The sequence below is a fragment of the Oreochromis aureus genome, linkage group 14, assembly GCF_013358895.1.
Source record: "Oreochromis aureus strain Israel breed Guangdong linkage group 14, ZZ_aureus, whole genome shotgun sequence".
Taxonomy (NCBI): Eukaryota; Metazoa; Chordata; class Actinopteri; order Cichliformes; family Cichlidae; genus Oreochromis; species Oreochromis aureus.
The window spans coordinates 2364392-2388502 of NC_052955.1; the positions used below are offsets into that span (position 1 = coordinate 2364392).

Genomic DNA, 24111 nt, shown 5'->3' on the forward strand with positions numbered 1-24111 from the left:
GCGACTGTCACATTTAAAACTGAAACTTTGTCCAAAACAAGTCACACTATGACATCATGTGTCGTTGCACGATGGGCAAAGGAAACCTCGTGGGTATCTGTAAGTGGTTTTGGCCAAACATCACCTGAAGAGGAAGCGAGGCTGGAGCACAGTCTCATTAACCCGGGGCGCTGAAACGTGCCATTTTACATGAAAAGTTTAGCATTGTTCATAATGCAACACTGATAAAAACATTAGCTTGTTGTTGGGAAATGCTTTCTGGTGTAAATACTAACAGAGCTGCTAGCATGGCTGTGGACTTTTTCACATCTTTAAAGGGAAAATGAAACTTTGTTTCATAAAATGAATAAGTCTGAGTTGGTCCTGGTCTAAAACATGACTATAATAACTCTCATTCAGAGAAAACACGAGCCTTTCCCATGCTGAGCTCCATCAGCTGTAACTTTAAAGGTGTAACTGTTCTCAGAGAGCTGCAGTTACGCTGCAGAGTTCAGGACTTTCATGGTGGTCTTTGATGGTGTTGCTGATGAGCCCGTTTGGGAGTTTGTACTGTTCTGACTGTGAAGTCTCATCAGCGCCACCTCCTTGCTCTCTTCTTCGTCCTCCCCTCGGCTGCTAACCCTCCTCACGGGCAACTCCACCCTCAGCCTCTTCCAGAAGCGTGACGACAGCTCTCTGGACTTGTCCCCCTGCCATCGAACCAGCGCCAGGGCCACCCGGGCCCGCCTCAGCTCCCTGACCCAACCCTTCCTCCGGACCGGCTTGTACTGGACCAGGATCACCCGCAGGTGCCCGGCTAGTGCCATGGTGTCAATGCCGGCCTTGAGTTCCAGCAGAGCCTGGGAGCCCTGCGAGGCGTAGCCGGGGCTGACAACCACCAGGAGGCGCCTGCTGCGAGCCACGAAACTCAGAGTCTCATCTGTGATGGCTGCAGGGAGAGAGGGGTAATGAAGGATGGACGGATGAAAGGATGGATGGATGACGTGTGTTTTGGTTCACCTGTTCATTGTGTGTGTGTGTGTGTGTGTGTGTGTGTGACAGCACACATGAGTACTCACTCCCACCGGGCAGGCTGTCTCGGTCGAAGATGCACACCGAGTACCCGAGCTCGTTCTCCAGGACTCTGCGCAGCGTCAACAGAACAAACTGCTCCTCCTCGCTGTTCCTCGCATAGGAAATGTACACGTCGAACTCCTTATCATCTGAACACACACACACACACACACACACACACAGGATCCATTACAGAGGGAAACTTCTGAGCTTCAGTCGTCAGGAAGTCAGTGTGTAAATGTCACCCACACATGTCAAGTCAGTGAGATAAAAGTGAGTGGAAACTGATCTGATAAAGCACCTCCTCTTCCTCCTTCTTCTTCATTCTCTACAAAACTAAACATCATGGCTGAACAGTCTCACTCAAGGTTTTGGACTTTACAAATATGCTGCATGTTTCAGTAAATCGCTGCTCTCCACGTCTGTTCCCATTTTTCTACATGAAAACGTCCCTGCACACACTGCTCAGACATCCTGTGTGACATTTTGATTTGTATGTATGTATGTACAAGTTTGATTTGCAGATGTACGATACAATCTTTTTCTACTACGACATATGAAAAATGTCAAGTTTTGCCTCTGATCGAGATAAAGCGAGGGATTTTTCTGTGAGAAGCTGACTGAGTGTCCTCAAAGCGCAAACATGTAGCTCTGGAGTGATTTTAGGGTCACAAACATTCTCCTTTAATAAACTAAATGCTGCGAGCACAGCCAGGCACTGTGACTCGTAACCAGAAGAAATTTAGTGTCAGGGCGCGTAAAAAGTGAAGTGACACTGCAGATATTTCAGTTACCTGGCAAAAAACAAGGCTGCAGCTTTATTACCTCATGTTTTACACCCGAATATGCAGAATCATAATCACACAAAAGGTGATAAAACGGTGCAAAACTGCTGCATGTGAGGGTTTATGTGACTGCAGTTCATAAAGGGAACAGGCCGAGCAGGTGGGGCGGGGGGGGGGTCTCTCACCTGTGTGCCGCTCGTCTGTGCCGAACCAGGAGCGATAGAGCAGCAGCAGCTCCAGCCAGAAGGCGTGATAAACCACAAAGAGGATGAGCATGAGGAGCAGAGTGACGCCGAGGCCGCAGCCCAGCTCCACGGTGGGCAGCGACACTGCAACACAAGCACACCTGAGGCTTCAGTGACGGCTAAACCACACCCCCACAGACAGAAAACAACACTTCATCACAGGTCAGGAGGTCTGCCGCTACCACGCCTTCATCATTGCATTGTAACAAACCTGTAACAATGGAAGGATATCTGTGCCTTTGATCCTTTCTATCTAACGCCGCTCGAGCTCAAGAGCGCCCCCTGTGGAAGTCCACAGTGAGAGTTCTACACAGGGCTGGGTATCGTCACTGATTTCTAGAATCGATTTGTTTCCGATTCACAAGGTCCCGAATCGATTCGATTCGATTCAATTAAATTCGATTTGAATCTGGGAAATTTTGACAGTCAGAAACATTATAATTCAGATCAGTACATTTACATATTTTTTTATCTATAAAAAGGAAGCTGACACACGCAAGACTTTATCAAAGGTGTGAGCGTCACAGCAGATGCCTTTGAGTCAAAGTAGCTGAAGATAAAACACAGAAAAACATGAAGGTGGTTTTCCTGGCCTGGGATTTTATAAAAACATTCTGCAGTACATCAAAAACGAAAGAAAACCATTAATCAACATATGAACGTTACCTCTGACGTTACAGCAGTTTTATTAGAGACACTAAGCGTTTTGCATTTTGCATAATTTTAAAAAGTTTAAATTTGTTCAGTATTAAACAGCAGAAATTAGGTTTTCTTTTCAGAAGAATGTAAAACGAAAAAAAGGAAAAGACAGCGTCCGACAGGCTGTAAACAACAGTAGACTTGTGCGTAACAAGCAAGTGAATAATGCAGAAAACAGATTTTTAGACGGGAAACTGTTCTTGAAGTACAGAGAGAGAGAGAGAGAGAGAGAGAGCTGTGCATCGTGGTGGAAGCAAAACAGTAAAAGTCAGAGTTGTTGTTTATGTGAAGCGTAGTTTGGATCTTCTTTGCTGCTGGTTCGGTCAATATTGTTTGGAGAGATCAAACTAACAGCTTTAGAATCAGCGCAAAAGGGCGTGAACACAAAGCGCGGACCCGCCGACAGATCAGAATCAGCGAGCTGTCGGCTTTCAGCCCCGACCGTGTCCGTGCAGTTGTTGTGCCAGAAAGTGATTGCCGTCCGCGGGAGCGCGCGCAGCCGCTTAAAGCTGCAGCGCGCCTCGTCGGGTGAGAAAGGCGACATCTCACTGATTCTGATCCGCGGGTCCGCGCTGTGTGTTTTCGTCCTTGTGCAGAATCCTTGTACCTGCTCTCATTTACTGTTTTGGCTGTTTGGTGGTTGTTGTGAAATTTTGTGAGGTTTCACCTGAGATTCTGGCGTTTCGGGCAAAATAAATTTATATTAAAAAATCGATTCAGGATTTTAATGAATCGATTTCACGTTATCCAAGCCAGAATCGATTTTAATCGATGAATCGATTATTAAAACCCGCCCCTAGTTCTACATTACCAGGGCGCTTCCTTACCTTCCTCCTCCAGCTGAGCTCTGCGTGTATCGAAGCCTCGCTCGTTCTTCACGGAGCAGTAAAACTCTCGCTTCATGTCTTGGGACTGGAAATCCTGGATCACGAGGATACTCTCGATAGTCAGGTCCCTGAAGTGGTCTCTCACCACCCTCAAACCACAAAAGAAACGACATTTCAAATAAAAGCACGCTTTCTGCAGAAAGTTACTCTTCGCTGCTTTCGTCTGATTGTTTGAGTTGTTAACAAATGCTGTGCTGCTGATGGTCTCGCAGCCTAGTATATATATCAATAAAATTGTATTTCAAGTTTGTTTAATTTAAACACCTTAAGAAAATCAGCTCCTTTCACATTATAAGCACTGAGGCTACAGATGCACTTTACACATTTTATCTTGTTTTTGTAAAACAGAAAATCTTAATAGAGACGCTGATGAAAGTGAAGGAGGCGCCATTTAAAATGAAAACCCAAATAAAAAGAGCAAAAACCTTAGTAGTGCCCAACGCTCTTATCATCAAGTTCATCTGGAGATCTGACTTTATAATAAGCGCCCGTGCAGAGCGGCTGTGTTCGCACCTGTTAATTTGTTTGAATCGATCAGGAAGTTTGTCCAGCGTCTTCCCATCAACCGTCCACCAGATCTCCCGCCAGGGTTTGTCCAGGACAAACGGAAGCTGACCTCTGCACACCAGACGCACCTCGGTGCCTGAAGAGACAGAAGAATGTTCATTTCAGTCCAGGATGAAGGTAAAGTGTTTCCTGCTGCAGCCGTGGATGTTCATGTTAAACAGTTCACTCCACTCGTGGATCTGTATGATGTCATAGAGAGGGAATATCCTAATATGGTCGTTTTTAACTGCGACTCATGCAAAGCTGCACGTGGAGCTGGAAATGAGCGGCACACGTCCACTTCAAGTTCACTTTGCAGCTTTTTTCCAACTTGGTGACTGACATGACTCAAAGTGGTTTTAGTGTATTCTCTGGTTTCATTTCTGTTTAATATTTGTGGTTTATTAAGCGATCCGTGCAGAACACATGTTCGAGTGTGTTTTATAGCTCGATGTTTCTTTGCTGCACAGATGATTAAATTCAGTCTAATTAATGACCCGTTCAAACTTTTTGGAGTCGCAGTTTTTGCGGCTTTGGAAAATGCAGCTGCTGTTTCATGACTTTATTTTCCTTTTACAGGCAGCGACGCTGATATTGAAGTCTTAAACTGCTGCTGATGACGGCGCTGCGGCAGTCGTTTCCTTCAGACATTTATCAGCCTGCTGGCTGCAGTCCTGCTCGCCTCCATCAGCACCGACTCACACTGTGTGTACATGTCGTGTGCGTTGATGGAAGCGCGTGTCCGCACGCCGTTAGCAGCTCGTTCTGTTTTATGAGACGTTCCACTAATTCTGAGCGGACGATTAACTTTGTGAATGTCGAGTCTCAGAGAGCCAGTTTGAAAGAAGCTGCTGGCAGACAAAGTGCCGCCTGTCCGTCTCCGTCACGTCCTCAGAGTCCAGCTGAGGGTGGAGGAACTTCCTCCACAGAGCCACATGACTCTTCCATGAACTGCTGATGTTGTCCATGCACATCTGGACAAATCAGCCTGGTTAGATTCACCCTTGTCCCCGTCCTCTGTGTTAATGAGAGGCGTGGAGGTCTGTGCAGACCTTTGTGTTCATCAGTGTGAGCAGGACTGAAGGCTGCTGTAGATCAACCTCATTACACTCAAAATGTCCTTAATGGGTTCAAATATATTTGTGCAGCACGTTTTATTCAAGCTGGAGAATTTATGTTCCCACTGTGAAGAAGTCACAGGACAGCCAATCACATCAAACAGCAATCAGTTAGAAACAAATCAATGAAATGAAGTTATTTACTTCTGTGTATTTAACATAAGCTCTGTTTGTTTTGGTTTTTCTGTTCTTTACAGTTTTTATCTGTCTGCACGTTTTCCATTTTGAGCAATCGTTTCTGATCAATAACAAATTAACACTGAACGGTTTTCCGGTATCGCTCCGTCAACAGCGACCTCCGGCTGTCATCTGCACCGATCAATGCATCTGCTGCCTCGCATACAAACAGGGTCTCCATGCTGCACGACTGCAGCAGCTCAGGGTGAACGACCACACAAAGAAAACCCTTAAAAACTTGATTTTTCCTTCCACTCCTTGTTACAACGCGTTCCCAAACCAGCCAACAGAGATTTTCTCTCGTCCAGGGTCTACCCCGGGGTCTCCTCCAAACTGGGCATGAAACACCTCCAGGAGGCATTGCGCTCAGATGTTGAACCACCTTAACTCATAATGACTCTTTGGGCAGTAACTCATTCCTGAAGGAACGGGCACTCCAGCCTGTTCCTGATGGGAACCTGGTCTCAGACTGAGAGGTGCTGAAGCTGGAGGTCGCAGAGCCAGAACGACCACATCATCTGCAAGAAGCAGACATGAGGCCACTGAGCCCACAGCCCACCAGGACTCTGACTTAGTGCCAGCAATATGAACCAAACAATGGGCCCCAAAGTAAAATCCAAGGGAGCTATGATTGCCATCTCCAAGTCACGGCAGGGACGGTCAAATGTTCATGAAGTTTATGCAAATCTTTCTCATCTTGAAATCTTCACATAGAAGCTTCTAGCACGTCCTCGAGAGCCCTGAGCTGTAAAGCCGAATACTGCAATACAAACAGGAGAAACGTGCAAAGACAAAGACGACTGAACAGCGCTCGGGGGGTTTGTTCACATACCTGTTTTGACGGTGAAGATCTGGTCATTTGTCGGGTTCATGATGCTGGGCTCTTTGGGCAGCGAGAGGGGCACTGAGAGTAAAAGAGAGCACTGGTTACCTGCACGGTTACTGCCTGTAATGTCTGTACGCGAGTTAGCAGAAACGGTTTCTCACAGATGGCGGTGACGTTTATGCTCCTGGTAAAGTTGAGTGTTTGGTTCCTCCTCTGGTACTGGACTCTGCAGTAATATAAACCCTGATATTGTTCCATCATGAGGTGAACCTGCAGACTGTTTCCTTTCTGCTCCCTGTCGCTGTTCCAGAACGGATACCAGCCACACACCTGAGAACGGCAAGATTCACACACTTTAGTTTCATGCAGCCCATCCAGACCCGATCTGCAGGTGAGATTCTCCAGCTCCGCTCAGCTTCAGTTCACTGTTCAGCTGTTTGGCTTCACTGACTCGCTGACAGAAGGATTAATGAACAGAGCTGCGGCGTTTAAGAAAGGAAAACACGAATACCACACTGAACATATTCTGTTAATTGAAAGGAGAAGTAAAACTGTTATTGCAAAAACACAGACACACTTTCATATGAGGAAGAGAAAAAAACATTTGTGAGAGAAAAGATTAATACTCAATGTGTTAGTATCACAAGGTGTATGACGAAACCAGTGAGACTTCTGCAGCACTTCTTTACAAAACACATTTATTTCTAGTTAAACATAAAGTACTTAATTGAAAAGCAGGTAAATTATATTTTGTGGGATTCCATAAGGCTTAATATTGGGCCCACTGCTATCTTCAAAATATAGAAAATGACTTTATACAAAGTTAGTTGAATTCTAATAACCTAAAGTCAAACTAAATATCTTTTGGGATATTTATATATCATCAATATGTCATCATTTCACCTCTGCCCTGAAACACTGCCTTGATTTTCTTTAAAATAATATATAATAAGTGAAGAAATGTTCTATCGTGAGAAAAATATTAACGACAGTCAGAGTACTAAACAAAGGTAAAGATTTCATGAACTGAGCCACATAATGTACGGCCATTAGAAAAATCGCTGACAGGAAGGGTAAAAAAAAAAATTAACCTGAATTGAAATTAAAATGAAAACTTTAACAATTCTGTTTTGCAGTGTTAGTCAGTGAGTGACTGGCTGCTCCTGTATGGGATTAGAACGATGCCACCTTATCCTATAGTCCAGCCAATAATGCGATTCACATTCGTATATACGCAGCCAATCAGCGTCGTTGACAGGCTATGACAGCGTCCTTATGTGCCGACACGGTGTTTTAGCGAGCAAAGCGGCGTGGCTGATGTGCAGTGAAGCCACATTAATGACAACGTGTACAATCATTGGAGATGTGAGCAGGACAGACGGAACAATTGACGGGAAAAGTGTGGACTTTATACCAGTTTTTAAATTGTGTTGATCGGCCACGTAAAACCAGAGTTATGATAAAAATATCTGCAATGTTTGGTTTTCTTCCTGAATACTGTCGTTGTTTATATTTACTGCGGGAAGAAAGCGGTAAAAGCGGGCGTTTTATAAGGAAAAGCGCTCGAAAGCACTCTCCGCCTGTGAGCAAAAACAAAACCAAACCCCCCACCCTTTCCTATTGGTCGAGAAAAAGTACCGTGTCGACCAATCAAAAAATGATATGGCAACGTGGCATCTAGTTGTTAAGGAGCGGGGAAGTTTTAGGAGTGATGGCGGTGTTCTGAGATGTGAGAGATTTGAAACGTTTAAGCGCAAATCTTGTGTAGTTAGTGTGTAGTTAGTGTGTAGTTAGTGTGTAGTTGGTGTGTAGTTGGTGTGTAGTTAGTGTGTAGTTAGTGTGTAGTTAGTGTGTAGTGTAGTCAATAGTTTTGTTGTGTGTGTCAGAACAATGAGGCGGCTGCTGAATGTTACAGGTGTTACAGCAGTGATACATCTCCTGCTGTCAGGCCTGCAGGTATCAGGCTGTTGTTCTCCTTTATCTCATAGTGGACAGAAATTATTTTTTGGAGTGGCACAAATAATTTGTGTGGCATCAGATTTGATGCAGAACAGCTGATTGTTCTGTAAATAGTTTGAAATGTTTATTTAAAAACGCCTTGGCTGCATTAAAAAAAAAAAATAGCTGCAAAAAACTTTGTTTGCCAAACTGAGTTACTTTTTTTGAAGTAATAACTATATAATTAATTGCCCAACATTGGTCATTATATGCTGTATTTTGCAGACAGAGAGTTACAGACTCTCTCCCAGACCACAGACTCATAATACAAGTCAGAGCTTTATAAAAAAAAAAAAGAAAGAAAGAAAGTTGTGTTTTCGAAATTGGAGTTCAAGTTATTTTTACTTCCAATAGTGTTAACATACTACACAGGTCATGAACAAGATTTTTTACATTTTCATTGTAAGTGGGCTAAAGCAGTTAATTAAAAGTAGTCTAACATAAATGTAAATGCTGTAATTTGATTTTAATGTAACTTGGATGGATTAGATGCTGGCGTGACCACAGTGCACACGTCTGATGTTGCTCACAGTGGTCCAAGGGACGCTCAGGGACTTTGTGTGTTCGCTCAGACACATGAAGAATTAGAGGGAACATTGGTGGAGAGACTTGGTTAAGTCACTACTCGCAGAACAGACATCGATATGTTTGGTATTTGATTCAGTTTTGAGTTCTGCTGTTTGTGGCGTTCCCCAAGGTTCAGTGTTGGGGCCCAATGTTGTTTACAAAACTATGAAAATGTTATTATTTGCAGACGATTTACATTTTCCTCATAACATTAAAGATATACTCGATTACTTTTGATCTACTGACATTTAAGAAATGTAAATTCAGGCTTTATAAAGAACCGAGTGTCTAAAAGGGTTTTAATTTGGTTTCATACAGAGAACTCAGAGCCTGAAGGACCAGGCTTTATTTCAGTGAGCAGCATTATTTTAATGTGATTCTGAGTATCTGAATGCAACAGAATCAAAAACTGCAGATGAAACAGGACAGGGATTAACAGCAGTGCTGAAAACTTACCAGGTGCCTCGCAAAGTACCATTGGACCTTTGGCGTGCTCTCTGACATCTTGGTGGCGTCCTGCAGGTCTGGACAGTCCAACGTCTTCCCCTCCTGCAAAGGGATCAAGTCCTCAATCGGTGCCACAGCAACTGGAAGCCCACACTTGCGGCGTCGTCCGGCTGCAACACTTTGAGGCGGATGGCGATCTTACTGCAGGAGGACTTGTTACTGCAAGTCAGAGGCAGGAGATGTCAGCAAACAGGAACCCATCCAGAGCATCTGCACGTTTCAGCTCAGGTCAAACATTCAGATTTTTATGGGGGCAGTACGGAGATTATGTAGGGAAGTGAGGACAGACTGAGAGTGAATGACACACAGGAAACGGTCTGGGGTGGACTCTAACTCAGGCGCCAGCTCAGGAAGGCGCATGTTTCCCACGATGCTGCATCAGCTCTTCTAAAAGCCTGCAAGTTTCGGGGAACTGACGGCGTTCAGAAACGGCATTCAGCCGAAACGTGACTAAGTGGAGCAGAGCAAACCACAAACCCACAGGACGCGAACACAGGCTGTGATTTTGGGTCATCGCTGGTCTCGGCATCATCAGCACAGCAGAAAGAAGCTGGTTGACTCTCTGCTTCATCTACTCTAAAACTACTGAGCCTCTTATGTTTTCACAGGGTTGAGATTCAGATTAAAGATGCTAAACATCACCAACAAACTAATTATTATCTTATCAAATGAACAGTCCTGCACACGCTAGCCCAGCTGTGCTGTTTTACTCTCAAAACCAAACGTCAGGAACTTACAAGCTACAAATCACGTGAACTCAGAGTCTCGTAAGAACTCGAGTTTTGACCTCTGAAACGTGTGGACGCTATTCCTGCATCTGTGTCTGCACGGCTTTGTGCATGTGCCAAATAATTCTCTGAAGCTGGTAAGACAGAGGAAACAGGAAGTGACCTGACCACACAGGAACACAGAACTAGATCACCTTGTTCTCTGAGGTCTGCTGCAGTATTGGTACCGTAAGCAGCTCTGGCAGCACTCGTACCACAGACGGCAGCAGCCTCGTCATGATGAACGGACCGGCAGTGAAATAAGCGACTACATCAGAAGAAATACGTTTGTGTTTGTAGCAAATATGAAAATAAAAACACAGACGCCAGTTTTATGTCTTCATTAGTCACAAAATAACTGATGTGAGCTTAATCTGGTCGTGGCTCAGACGACTTACAGGCAGAGCTGTAATGCACTCTCGGACAGAGCCTGATCTCCATCCACCTTTGAAATGTTTGCTGTGTGTGTGTGTGTGTGTATTCATACCTTTGTAGGGACCAAAAATTGGAAGTTCAGTAAACTTGTGGGGACCAAAATCCTGGTCCCCACAAGTTTGAAGGCGTGTCTGAGACTCAAAATGTGGTTTTCGTGTCAGGGTTACAGTTGCGTTAGGGTAAGCATTATGTTAATTAAAAGTCCCACAAGATATGAATCCCCGACGTGTGTGTGTGTTTTATTTATGTGCTGAGATAATCTGTCCAGTTCAGTTTTGTTACGGCCGACTCCTCCGAGTCCCCAAAAACGTTCTGATGGAGCTGGAGAAACCCCTCCCGTCCTCACTGACTCACTGCAGAGCCTCGCCGTTTGCTCACCGTGTCAGTGGGCGAGTGTATGCCGTGTGCAGAATGCAGCGGGTTCGAGTCCGCTCTCTCTCTCTCCTGTCTGTCTAATAAAAATTCCACGAACAATCATCTTTAAAAACAAAGCGTGACTTTTGTGCACGGCCGTCTAAGTTTTCATGTTTTTTCAGTGTCATTAGAAATGAATGAATCTCATCCTGGAAGCGCTCATTGGCGAAAAAGCTTTATATAAATGTTCAAATTTCAGAATGTTTTAATTGTATTTTAAAATCTATTCTATTCAGTATCAGATCTACAAACACAATGCTGATGTCATTATCGGGATTTCCAAAGAGCCGGCTGACGTCGGAGTGTTTTAGTATCGGCCTTCCCTTGAGGGGGCTAAGCGGGTTAAATATCAAACACAGAAATGGTGAAACAAAGCGTCCTCTGAGCGTCGGCTCGTTATTTAAAATGCTTCTTCGTCTTTTTTTTGTGTTTCAAGGTGCTCGATGAGCTCACATCAGCCTGCTGCTGTTACTCCATCTGATTAACGTGTCATCGCCACACCGTCAAAATGCTTCACGCTTAAAACTCTAACTCCTAAAACTAGTCCACATTTTCATTCTTCTGGATTTCAGAATAAAAGACTCATTTATAAATATGTTCCCGTGCGTTGCATGGTCAGGTGACTCGTGAGGTCGAGTAACGCTAATCTGCTTCCTGTTCCCATCACTCAAAATGAATACGAGGAAAAGTCAAGCGTAAATAATTTTAGTAAAACGGGGCAGGTGATACTTTACTGACAGAAGTTCAGTCGGCATCACGTGATCATCACTTTTATGTCGTCATCTCGCTCCGTCCGGAGGCTCGCCCGGACCCTCCTCATCCCTCGGGACCTGATCCCGTTTGCTGAGTGTTACTTGGAGGTTTGGGCGAGTCCAGCTGACAGGACTTATCCGTGGAGCTGAGCGGCACATCTTTAAGATGCTCTCACAGCCACTTTGGATGATTAAGTGTGGAGCGGCCAAGACGGAGGATCGAAGCTAAGAGAGCGGCTCGTTTTATCTGACTGATCTACAGGCTGATGACCGCGCTGGACCGGTCCGTGTTGGATAATCAGCCGGCTGGAGTCGCTAAAATCGAGACCTATCCGAGAGAAAGACGAGTCTGAAGACCCTCCGTCAGAACTTATATAAATGTGAGAACAGAGAGGTCAGCTGTGGTTGCAGTGAGGTTAAATATAATGTGGTCACTGAATGCTGTTGGAGATGGAGTCCCTCTGTCACCCCTCGCCAACAGCGGCAGTGGAAGTGGGTGTGGCTAAGGTTGAATTGCTAATCATTTACACCTGAGGATAAAGGTGTGCTGGAGGCTGGCTTTGGGAAGCTGCTTCGTAGCACTTTTAAAGCAGTTTGAAATAAAAATAGCATTTCTGGTCGTAACAGAAGGATTACAAACTGGTCCCAGTGTGGCTGGTATTGAACTCAGAGGGTGAAGGACCAGTATAAAACCAGTATTTGTAATAAAATCTCGAGGTTCTGACGCTCTGGGCCGTTGACGGGCGAAAACATTAGACTCTGTGTGTAGGAATAACAGGCTGTGAAGGTTAAAACATCCCGAGGAAACAAAATGTGAACAGATTTCCAGGAAAAGAGGAGGTCGTGTTTAAAGAGGCTCGATGTGAGGAAACAGGAATCGTCTATGTCCAGATGAACAGAATCAACCTTTTGGGATTTACTTGCCTGGATGTTTGAGCGTGCATCAAGACAAATATATACATATATATATATATATATTTATTTATTTGCAACAGGCGCTTCGGTTCAGATGAAAGCTTAAAAACAACCTTTCCCAGCAGCCCTGGCGTCTTACGCAGCATGCAGATGTACTGGCGGTGTCGTCACGGCGATGGCGGCTGCAGAAAAAGTCTCTCTCTGTCTTTGCTGAGCCGCGAGCTGCAGAGCAGGATGACATCACGAATGAGTGAACGTAAATCAGACACGACTCAATTAGAACAACATTAGAACAAAGTCGGCGAGGCGGATCGAGCCGCCTCCCAAACACCATACGTCCTCTCTGGAAGGAAATCGTTACAGCCCACTTCATCATTCAGCTCCTCTCAAAGTGCCTCAATTAGACACAACCCCCATCTGCTTTAAACTCAACCAGGCTCATCTGTAATCGATCACAAACACATCGGCTGTTTATTCCTCTGTTATTCTGCAGAAAACATAAAGTTTATATAGAAATAAACCTAAAACCATGAACAGGAGCAGTGGAAACCTGCAGGGCAGAAAAATGAAGCAGGTTTTGGTCCTTTGGCTTCAGCTTCCTTCTAAACTTCCCCTGAAAAGCGACACCAACGCGTTAACACGACACACAAACACATCTGGGGTTACCTGTACGTGATTGGCTGCTCCAGGTCGTGGCCCTCGGGAGGCGGTACCAGAAGAGGTTGTGCCCGGCGCTCTGGGTGGAGGTGTGTAGTTGTAGACAGAGGATGAGAGAAAAGAGGACAGGAGAGCCAACCGACCTCGCCCTCCACGACAGAGACCGCCCCACGCTGGACTCGCCCAGTCGTAGCACATGGGCTCTGAGAGGAACATTAAAGGAACAGTTCAGCCAAAGCAAGTCATCGGCGTGCAGATCACACCGAGAACGAGCCAAACATTCAACTGGTGAACTTTTTATCATAAACTGATGAGTGAACAGGAAGAGGAAGAGGAGTTCGTGGGGTTCTTCCTCTCCCTCTCTGGATCAGGTCCAGGATGCTGGTCTGGCTCCGATTTAGAGTTTTTATGTGCGAATTAAACAGAGCTTAGTGGATGTCATCGTTAACTGGCCTTGTTAAAGGAGCGCCGTTATTACGCGTCCGTCTCATTAAAGGATTAAAGCGCAGAGGGCAGCTGCAGCACTGAAACTCCTCGGAGCTGAGATTAAACTGCTTGCAGCGGTTATTGAATTTGGTGCAAAAAGCTGCAGGAGTGAAGGACAAAGCCGTGCGTGTAAACAGATGGCTGATATGATGGAGGCACAGATTCAGAGATTTCTGACCCCGACCTCCAGGCTCAGAATATCCCAGCGTCCAGCTGGGAAACACAGACATCAGCATCTGGCACACAGACAGACACCCGGCACAGATTATCATGACTGCTGCCTCACATGTCCAGAGCCAACTGAAACCTTGTTTACTTCTTGAAATTTAGTGTGGGAACCAGATTATGTAACACAGAAAGAGTTTTTTTGGTATGTTTTGGGGCTTTTTAGCCTCTCTTATGTTTGGAAAGCTGAGGAGGGAGAACAGGGGACAGGACACGGCCTCTGCATCAGCCCAGCCCGCAGAGCTGAACCAGCCCCACACGGAGCTTTCTGTAGCACAGAGCTGTGCAACAGTCACGCCTCGTTTCTTTATGTTGGGCAGGAAAATTGGAAATAGGTGCAGTGATTTATTGAAACTTGGAGAAACATACACAGAAATAGGGCAAAAATATGTGACCGCCTTTATTTTCTGCTCAGTCTGAACTCCGAGCAGCTCTGTCGCCTCTGTACGACGTAAACATGCAACCTAAACTAAGGTATGCAATAAAAGCGGGCTTTATTCGTTCTGACTGAGCTGTGCCTGGATGATTTGGTGCGTGTGTGAAATGTTTCCTGCTGCAGATGTTCTGATGATGCAGATGTTAATAATATGAATAAAGCCAAACAGCCCTCAGTCAGAGTTTTACTGGCCCACGTATATTTTAACTGGTCTGTGGAAAAAAGTTTTATTTTTATATTTTGTAAATATGAAAACAACTTCATTAATATTTTATTTATATATTATTCGAGTAATCTGGAAGAATATTCTTACAAAAGCCTTTAACTGAATGCAAGACACCCCATGCCCCCTTCAGACTCAGCCCTGCTTGCTGCAGGTATGGACGGCAGTGGGTGAAGAAGCTGAAGGTGATGAAGGTCTCGGGTTAGGTGAAACATCAAAATCATCTCTTTCTCTTAACCTGAGCTCACCGACTCAGTAACGGCTCCGCCTCTTTGCTCTCTGCAGAGTGTGTGTAGACCAATGGGTGCAGACAGACTCCATGTTTAACTATGACATCATCATCTTAGTCACAGGCATGCTCTTTGATACGTTTCTACTGCGGGTCTATTTTCAGTTGAAATACGGGCGTAAGCGCTCACTGACGATCACGAGCTCTTTATTAAATGAAGCTCAAAGCAAAAAAATGAGCATCAGGGATTTTCTGTAATACTCTGTGAACTGGGCATTCCTAAAGAAATGGACAATAAAATATCATCAGCATAGAAATTACACGAACATCTGTTTAAGTTCCAGATTGCTGTCACTGTCTCTGCTTATGAAACTCATATAAAGGTGGAACAGGAAAAAAACTACAGGGTGAATTTTCCCCAAAGCAGACATCGTGCCACGCTGAATGAGGTGTCAGTAAAGCCATTAGTGCTGTCGTATTTATAGCTGGTGTAATTCTCCTGCAGTGAAGATGAAACAGCTCTAACTGATGGCCGTAACTAAAAAGAGAAAGTGCAAACCCTCATCCTGGATTTTTATCGTAAGCAGGACTTAAATTACCAATTGATCATCAGAATTAGCACAGACCAATTTCCCCTCAATTGATTTAATTGAGCAACGGTCTCAGCACTGACCCGAGGCCAATCAGTCAGTCAGATTACAAAGCACTCAGCTCGGTCTTCAAGCACCTCATCTATAATGAACGAATGAATTAAATGGAGGATAAAGATGATTGCTGTTCAACACAGCATAGGATAATAATGAGGATGACTATCATCCACCACGAGGCTTCAGACGCCGTCTGAGCAGACTCTTTTTGTTGACGTGTGCGACCCCTAAACCCACCTAAGCACAGGAAATACCCTTAAAATCATATTTAAGGCCAACCTCACAGTTCAAACTGAAACACTGAAACTATCTGAAGGTGCAAAACATTATCAGGGATCAGTGGGACCTCTGTAACCATAGAAACCAGGTAATTCATGAATTACAATCCTGCTAATGAGAAAAATCCAACAACAGAAACAGTTTCGATCTCGTGGTGGCGGCAGAAGAACCACCGACTCCCAGCGGCTCGTCTGGGGTCCCGAGCCTCAGTTTGAGAAACTAAAGTGCAGGTGGGTTTGAGGATCGTGAACACCGAGCTCTGGATTAATGGAGGCTCTGTGCCCCTCCTGTACGGAGCTGGATCGAGTGTGCGTGTTGGTAATTGACCTGTCAGGTTTTCCCGGCCGGCGTATTAGTCTTTCTATTAAAACCTTCTCCAGCATCCGTCCACCTCTGCCCGTCCTCCTCCCTCGCTATCCATCCATCCACCTACACTAATGCCTCCAGTCTGATCCTACCTCTGCACCTCCCGACACACATCATCCATCCATCCGTAACAAGCTGCAGCGTTTAGCTTCAGCCCCAGCGATCTGTATGAAGATAATAAGACTACAGTGATGGCGTCGCTGTGTTTTGTGATGCTTCTGCAAATGGAATCAATAATCTGGTTGAAACAGTCGGGAAAACAGTTTAACATTGATCTGCAACTCGTGTCAGAATCGACGTTTGACTTTAGTCATTTATTTACTTTTGTAGTTTTTAGCCTTTCAGACATCAAATATAGCTTTAGTTTATTTCTTCACATCTACTATTACACCCAAACATCTTTGCTTTTAATCATCGTTATCAGGAATGAGTGTTTGTCAGGCCCTGTTTAGTCTCTATAAGCAGCTGTATGGATGTGCAGCCCGAGTCAGTCGTGTGTGTCTGCAGTGTGAGCGTGGAGGGAAACTCGCGACCTTCAGGGTGAAATTTAAAATCACATGTTGTTGTTTTTGAAACGGCTGATTTATGGCACGTTTGAAAGAGCAGCTTTCCCCGAAGAATTCGTGTAGGTTCGCCTGCAGCGTCCCCTCCCTCCTCCTCCTCTACATCCATCCACCTCCTCTACACTGACCTCCCACTGCCCACCATCACCTCCCTCCACCCTCCGACAGCGTTACAAATGAGCCTCCTCGCTCAGGAACCATCCATTCGCCGTCCCACGGGCGAGAGCTCCGGCTTTTAATTAACCTCACTTCTGCAGAGTTGCGCCACAGAAACAAGAAAGATTTTCAGTTAAGCAGACCCGAGAGGCTCTTACAGGAAACACGGCACTCGTATTTGTCCCTCTCAGTTCCCTTCAGCGCAGGAAGAACTCGTCGCCCTGATGGATCCAAATCCACACTTCATCCTCACTCCTGTGCCTCTAAATGAGAATTACCTGAAGCTTTTAAAACAAATGTGCATTCAGATTTTTATGTTTTCTGCGTCGCTGCTGCTGAAAGACAAAAAATGCATTTTTTTTCCTGCCAACAGACTCAAGTCACTGACTCGACCCCCCGAGGAGCTCCGATCTCATCCCACCTGTCACAGCTGTCACCTACCTGTTGGAGCGCTGGACTGACTGACAGCAGGGGAAGTCCCGCCCATCACGGTGAAGAGGAAGACGAGGGCGGAGATGAAAGTTGCCCTGCAAAGACAAAAACTGTTAATGTTTATTTTTCAACAACTTTCAAAACAAACACAAACAACATGAATCTGTTTCAAACTTGAGAAATAAAATTTGTTTGGGGTCATTCTTGTCATCATTTTTTCCATAACTCCATCCATGACTTCAACTTTTTAAGTGAGTGAGAAAACCAAAGAAAACATTAGACATACATATGTGTGGTCTGAATATGTCTGAATATCTTTATGAAATTATTTATTCCACACAGGCTCTTTTGTTACGTTGGGTTTGTGTAACATCAGGGTTTAGAATTACAGTCCTCCTCACATACAAGGTCTTATCTTAATGACCTTGTAGTACCATATCACCCTATTAGAGCACTTCGCTCTCACACTGCAGGCCTACTTGTTGTTCCTAGAGTATTTAAAAGTAGAATGGGAGGCAGAGCCTTCAGTTTTCAGGCCCCTCTTCTGTGGAACCAGCTTCCAGTTTGGATTCAGGAGACAGACACTATCTCTGCTTTCAAGATTAGGCTTCAAACTTTCCTTTTTGCTAAAGCATATAGTTAGGGCTGGACCAGGTGACCCTGAATCCTCCCTTAGTTAGGCTGCAATAGACGTAGGCTGCCGGGGATTCCCATGATGCACTGGGTGTTTCTTCTTCACTCACTATGTGTTAACAGACCTCTCTGCACTGAATCCTACCTGTTATTAATCTCTGGCTCTCTAACTCTGTGCTGAAAAACTCACTGCAGCTGACCTACCAGCAGTCTACACACCTGTCTGCTAATTAACATGTCTGGTAACTTGCACACATATGTAACTAGCTAGCAACTAACCAGCCAACCAACAGCACACACCTTTGGATGCTGGTCAGGTGAGCAGATTGTGGAGAGATATCTGAATGATTCGAGAATGCGTTTGTTTTGTAAATTCGCATCCGTCGCCGGGGAAACCTCCGACACACGCCGGCTGTTTTACTGGACTACAGCACAGAGTCCAGGCCGACCTACCCCACCTCTGTCTGTCTGTGTACCTCCATCTCCATAAATCTGCAGCAGCAGCAGATTGAGCTGATTAATCCAGTCGTTATCTGAGATGAGATGGATGATGATGACCTCCACGTCTAAGGAACTGACTTCAAATAAAAACCAACTGGCATGGCAGAGAGAAATGAGAAATTTTATCTATTTTCATTTCATTTTATTGGTTTATTGTGGGAGTGCGTGTTTGCTCTACAGCAGCGAGTCATGGTTAATTTTTATGGATCAATACGTGCCACCTCCTCCTGCGTGCAGCTCGCTTCAGGACAGGAAAGGGGGTTAAAGGTCACATGCCTCCTTACATAGATGATCACAGCTAAATAAAAGCTAAAGATAGATGTGAAAACCTCAGAATGAACGGAAATCAAATAAAAAGTAGACTTCTGCCAAACAACAGAATCTGAGTCAAACTCTAAACACAGGAAATGTCTTCAGGTTTAGTCGTTGTTAATCTGCTTAAATCTGCAGCCTCAGCGAGCCATTACTATCATACAGTACTCACATATATCATTATTTTAAGTATACAGCTGACAAAGCCATGCTTTATCCTAATAATCTATAAAAAGCAGAGTACAGATAACCCGGTTACTAACAGATAAAATAAAAAAGGAAAGGCACGGCTCGCAGGGACAGTAAGTCACGGTCCGCTGCACCTCCACAGAGAGGCTGATTAATGTCTCTGAAAAACGACCCGAGCTGCAGGCAGGTAACTACTGATGTCACGCCGTCTGAATAACAGACCGCCTTCATGGTCGCTTAGTAATCCAAACCCATCGCACTGACAGGAAGAAGCTTTGCAGCTTGTTTGTCTTTCCTTCATCCACCTGGAACAAGTGGAGGAGACTCAGTCAGCTGATCGCAGGTGAGGTAGGTGAGGCAGGTGAGGCGTTAATGCGCTTAAATCTGGAAATCTGAAAAGTCACATGATCAACACGACAAGCTGATCGCTGAAAACGGTTTTGGGCTGAAATACAGTTGTTGACACTGAGTTTTCTCAGTTGCCATGGTAATGCTTCGTCTCTGAGGAGGATGGGCAGCGTATATTTATCCTGCAACCCACCTCCACCCGAGCTCCTCCCTGTCATGGCATTCCTAACTACGTGAGCGTGAAACCTGCTCTCTCCGAGGAGGTCGTGGAAGACCGGAGACGGGTCGGAACAACAATCTGAATAATCTCGTCTTGCTGGAGGCCAAAGATGTAACTGGAATTAAAATTTGGAGTTGATCCAGATTTTGGATTCAGGAACTTTCTGAGAGATTCTTCATCATTGTGAGAAATGACAACAGTGGTAGCATATCTTCACACATTCTTATCAAAATGAGTAATTTATTTATTAATGTGTGACTTATGTATATATATATATGTATATTGTACTATTCTTAGTTAGCGTGTTGTCTGTTTTGTTAATGTTGGTTTATAATGGAGCACTGTAACAAAAAATAATTTCCCCCAGGGATCAATAAAGTATTCTGATTCTGATTCTGATTAAAATTGTGAGTCATTGTTATATTCTCATGAAAACAGTGACTCAGATCCAGAGACTCACTTTAATGCTGGCTTGAAAGACCTGACAGTTAACCTGGTGCGTGCGGAGCAGCCAGCACGACTGTGTGAACATCTGGACGTCTGCGTCCATTCTGACCGTAAATCACTGCAGAGGCTCCCACAGGAACACCGCCATCGCTTTGTTTCCTCCAACTGCTTTTTGTATTTCCATTCTGTGATTTTTCTTCACTATGGTGCCAGAAGTATTCACACGTCTGCCTTCGCACACCCAGGCCTGGCTCACAGTCTCTGCTCTGATTCATCGCTGTTGTGTCGGGTTGAGGACTCTGTGCAGGCCAGGCAGGTTCTTCCACACCAACCTCGCTCATCCATCCGTCTTCATGGACCTGCTGTTGTGTGCAGTCCCCCTCCACCAAACTTGACACTTGACACAGTGCAGTCAGACAAGTACTGTTGTCCTGGCAACTGCCAAACCCAGACTCGTCCATCGGATTGCCAGATGGAGAAGCATGATTGGTCACCTCCAGAGAACACGTCTCCACTGCTCTAGAGTCCAATGGCGGCGTGCTTTACATCACTGCATCCGAGACTTTGCATTGAGCTTGATGATGCAGCCGGTCGCCATGGAGACCTGTTCCACAAAACTCTCTACGCTGTTCTTGAGCTAATCTGACAGTAGACAGTGGGTGACCTCTGTGCACGGCGCACCTCAGGATCCGCTGACCACGCTCTGATTTTACGTGACCTACCGCTTCATAGTTGTGCTGCTGTCCCTCACCATCGATCCCACTTTGCTGTAATCCCACTAACAGCTCACTGTGGAATATTTAGTGGCGAGGAAATTTCACGGCTGGAGCTGTTGCACGGTGTTGGATGGTGAGTATAAATATATCATTCGGGAGACGACTGCAGCGAGCCGGGCGTGAGTATAAATAATTACGAGCTTGCGTTGACCAGCACATCGGCGATAACCGCTGCCGTAGGTCTCAGACTGAGCCTGTCGAAGGTTGTGATGCAAACAGAATCGTGACTCACGTCTTTATCTGCTTCATGCCTCTCATGAACAGAAACCAGCCTCCCAGTATGGAAACCATCACTTTCACTTCAGTTCCCATTAGTCTGATTAGTCATGTGGTCTGGGAAAAAATTCCCCAAACTTCCAGTAAGACTTTGTTCTGTTCGACCAACACCTGAAAACCCACAAACGTACATTTTATGAAAACATAATAGGCAAGTTCTCACATCTGAGATGTGAGAGGCCGCAGATTTCAGCTGTTCCTGTTTGAGTTTGTAATATTTTAATAACAAACTAACGGCCGAGCGACGGGAAATTGCACCACAGCAGAAAACGAGTAAGAAGGTGAAGAAAGATGGAGAGGCGCTGCAAGAGACAGACGGAGGGACATAAAGAGTCACGGTGGACGATCAGGCAGAACTAGTGGATCCCAGGAGGGACATACAGACCCAGAGCTGCTCACCAACGCCATCCATCACACACACACACACACACACACACACTCACACACACCTCCTGTGTGTGTTTGTACGAGCGAGCGATACGCTTCATCACAGGTACAGAGATATAACCCCCTCGAGCTTCGCCCCAGAGGATTCTGGGTACTAGATTGCCCATTTTATAGAGACTGGGTGATTTAAACAAACACTCAGCAGCTTCCTCTGAGGAATCTTCATCACTCCATCTGCACACTTCATTTACAGTTTACTCATCTGCTCACTGTGAACGCTCACTTTTATTTCTTTGTTGTTTTTCTTTGTTGGGGGGGGTTACTGCACTGCCTCATCAGTTCAGTGCTTAGATCTGATGATGATGATGATGATGATGAAGCGGCATGTGGGCTGCAGTTATGTTTCTGCTGATCACTGCAGACTCTGACCTGATTGACTATAATCTGATTACGGGGCCAGATCGATGGAGACTGTCCTCCAAACGTCAGACTCACATTTAAAAGTGTCCACTTCCAGCTGCCTTCACCTCCGGACAGCTGTGAAACAAACTTCATCATTTTAAGAAGCTCTCGGTGCTTCACGTAAAATTCGGCCCTCATAACATATCTGAATTTGAACTTCCACTCACAGCAGCAGCAGCAGAACGAAGGGTAAATGATTTACTGGAGTTGTACATGTTTTTGAGTGAGGGCAGGTCGGGGCAGGGCACACACGCCGAACCGAAGAACACATAAACATGATAACAGCTGCCGCGTGGCTCTGCTCCGAGCGCGTGTTCTGATAAAGAAAATCGATCCACGCAGGAATTGTGAGATTTTGAGAATGAAACTCGGCATACAGGCGCACGGACACCAGCAGAGAGGCTCTGCGTCCGGACAGCCCGCTGCGGATCACCGGTGTGCGGGGTGATGCTCTCACTGACGGCGGCTCTCCGTCGTGAGCCCGCAGAACCAACCCGAGTCTGTAAAAGCACAGCGCCAGAGTCCGTAGAGGAAACAGTACATGTAAAACCAGCAGGCGGTCACTTACATTGGCAGCAGGTCCTCCGGGGGTGAGAGGTGTGAGTCCGGTCGGGGCTGTCCAGCTGGATGTGCCGGTGGGCGGACCCAGAACCAGGAGTGTCCGCGTCTAGTGTGAGGCGCCAGAGTCCTGCGGCTCACTCACTCCCTCACCCTCCGGGAGCAGCGGGGCTGGTGATTAACGGCCGCGTGTCAGGGCTCGATCTCGGCTGTAAATCTCCCGCGGAGGCCCCGGTGCTCCGGGAACTCCTCCAAAGTGACGCTCGGAGCTGCTCCGGGTAATTAAGCAGCCGCGGTTAACATCACGCGCCGACTAATTAAAGCCGCGGGAGGGTAGAGTGAGCCTGCGGACAGCTGTGGACAGATGCTGACAGATGTTAACAGCTGGACTCGGTCCGCACAAACTTTAAAGAGTCTTAAAAGCGCGTAAAAGGCGCAGCGAGCGGCGCAGTGTTTACATGGAGGAAGTAAAAGTTCCGCGGATTCCGGTCCACGCTCCTCCTCCTCTCTCACTCTATTGCGACATCGATCAGAGTGATTTCCCAATAACACACACACAGCTCCGTGAACGTGCCCCCCCCTCCATTAACAGGTCTGTTGTTTGGTATTAGGATGGATGATCGTGTCTGAAATAACGGCGCTTTATTCATTTCTAACTACCTGTGATCCTTTTTTGAATTCACTGCGTTTTTCTATTCATGTTTTTATTTCATTCACATTTTTTATCAAGATTTGAAACTAGTAAAATAAAATAAACTCGCTGAATAAAATAAAAGCCTCAAAAACGTTCAGGCTTTATTCAAAGAAATGGCCAGAAACTCCAGCTGGGAACCAACAGCAGTGCTGCTACAGTCGGAAACTGTAATCTGATTACAATGGTTGGACTAAAAGTTCCAGCCTGGTGTGATGTCGCCCCCTGGTGGTGTCTGTCAGCAGTCTCAGCTTTGCAGGCGCCCGCAGCGGCTCAAAGATGACCCGAAGGAGGCGAAATTCGTTCAAATGTAGTGAAGTAAATTTAAAATAGGAGAAAAAATAAAACTTGATCAATCCCAATTATATGACTCTTTCACAATAAAAGCCTCTCACCTGTTGACACGATGACAGTCACGTCAGAGAAAAAGCTACCCAGGTGTTTCACAATAAAATTCCCATGTTTCTTCACAGTAACCCTCAGCTGTTTTATTTTTAATATAGTGAGGATGAGAGATTTGATCAAACTACTGAAATGTGTAAAACTGGTGAAAATTCAATGGAAAGCTCTGCAGCCTTACTCTTCCTGAAGGTGTTAAAGGAAATTAAACTCATACAGTCCACCTTTACAGCAGTGACGATGGAGGACCAGCCAGTTCATTTTCATCAATAAATAATCAATAAAAGTGTGATTGATCAGAGCAGAGTAAACCTGAAGTTTCTGATCCAGCTTCGCCTTAAAATTCCTCCTACAGCTTCACAATAAAAGCCTCCTTGTAATTTCACAGTAAAAGCCTATTAAACTCTTTACAGCAAGTCACATAGATGTTTAAAAGCCTCCAAGCTGCTGCTTCACAATAAAAGCCTCTCATCTGTAGATGAGACAGTAAAGATCCCAAGGCTGCTTCAAAGTAAAAACCCT

At 45.4% G+C, this 24111-nt stretch overlaps 1 protein-coding gene and 1 long non-coding RNA gene across 2 annotated transcripts; both read right to left on the reverse strand.

Moving 5' to 3' along the window:
* Positions 1-476: 476 nt before the first annotated feature.
* Positions 477-9768, reverse strand: LOC120432798 (interleukin-1 receptor accessory protein-like). The gene is made up of 9 exons (XM_039598004.1): positions 9669-9768; positions 9358-9518; positions 6498-6666; positions 6343-6414; positions 4183-4312; positions 3610-3758; positions 2024-2167; positions 1059-1202; positions 477-928 (listed from the first exon to the last, which is right to left on the reverse strand). Exons 1-9 carry the CDS (start codon positions 9766-9768, stop codon positions 477-479), a joined length of 1521 nt encoding a protein of 506 aa, XP_039453938.1.
* Positions 9769-13456: 3688 nt separating this feature from the next.
* Positions 13457-22971, reverse strand: LOC120432886. Its single transcript, XR_005608164.1, has 3 exons — positions 22510-22971; positions 17400-17485; positions 13457-13551 (listed from the first exon to the last, which is right to left on the reverse strand). It is a non-coding gene; the product is annotated as an uncharacterized LOC120432886 (long non-coding RNA).
* Between the last annotated feature and the right edge of the window lie 1140 nt (positions 22972-24111).

What these genes read in the sequence shown, in the direction of transcription:
- LOC120432798 (XM_039598004.1), bottom strand. Translation starts at nt 9,768, where the DNA reads ATGCGCCTTCCTGAGCTGGCGCCTGAGTTAGAGTCCACCCCAGACCGT. An exon ending in CACTTCCCTACATAATCTCC is followed by an intron (nt 9,519 to 9,668) that starts GTACTGCCCCCA and finishes AAAGTGTTGCAG; the next exon opens with CCGGACGACGCCGCAAGTGT. An exon ending in AGCTCAGCTGGAGGAGGAAG is followed by an intron (nt 2,168 to 3,609) that starts GTAAGGAAGCGC and finishes CTTGTGTTGCAG; the next exon opens with TGTCGCTGCCCACCGTGGAG.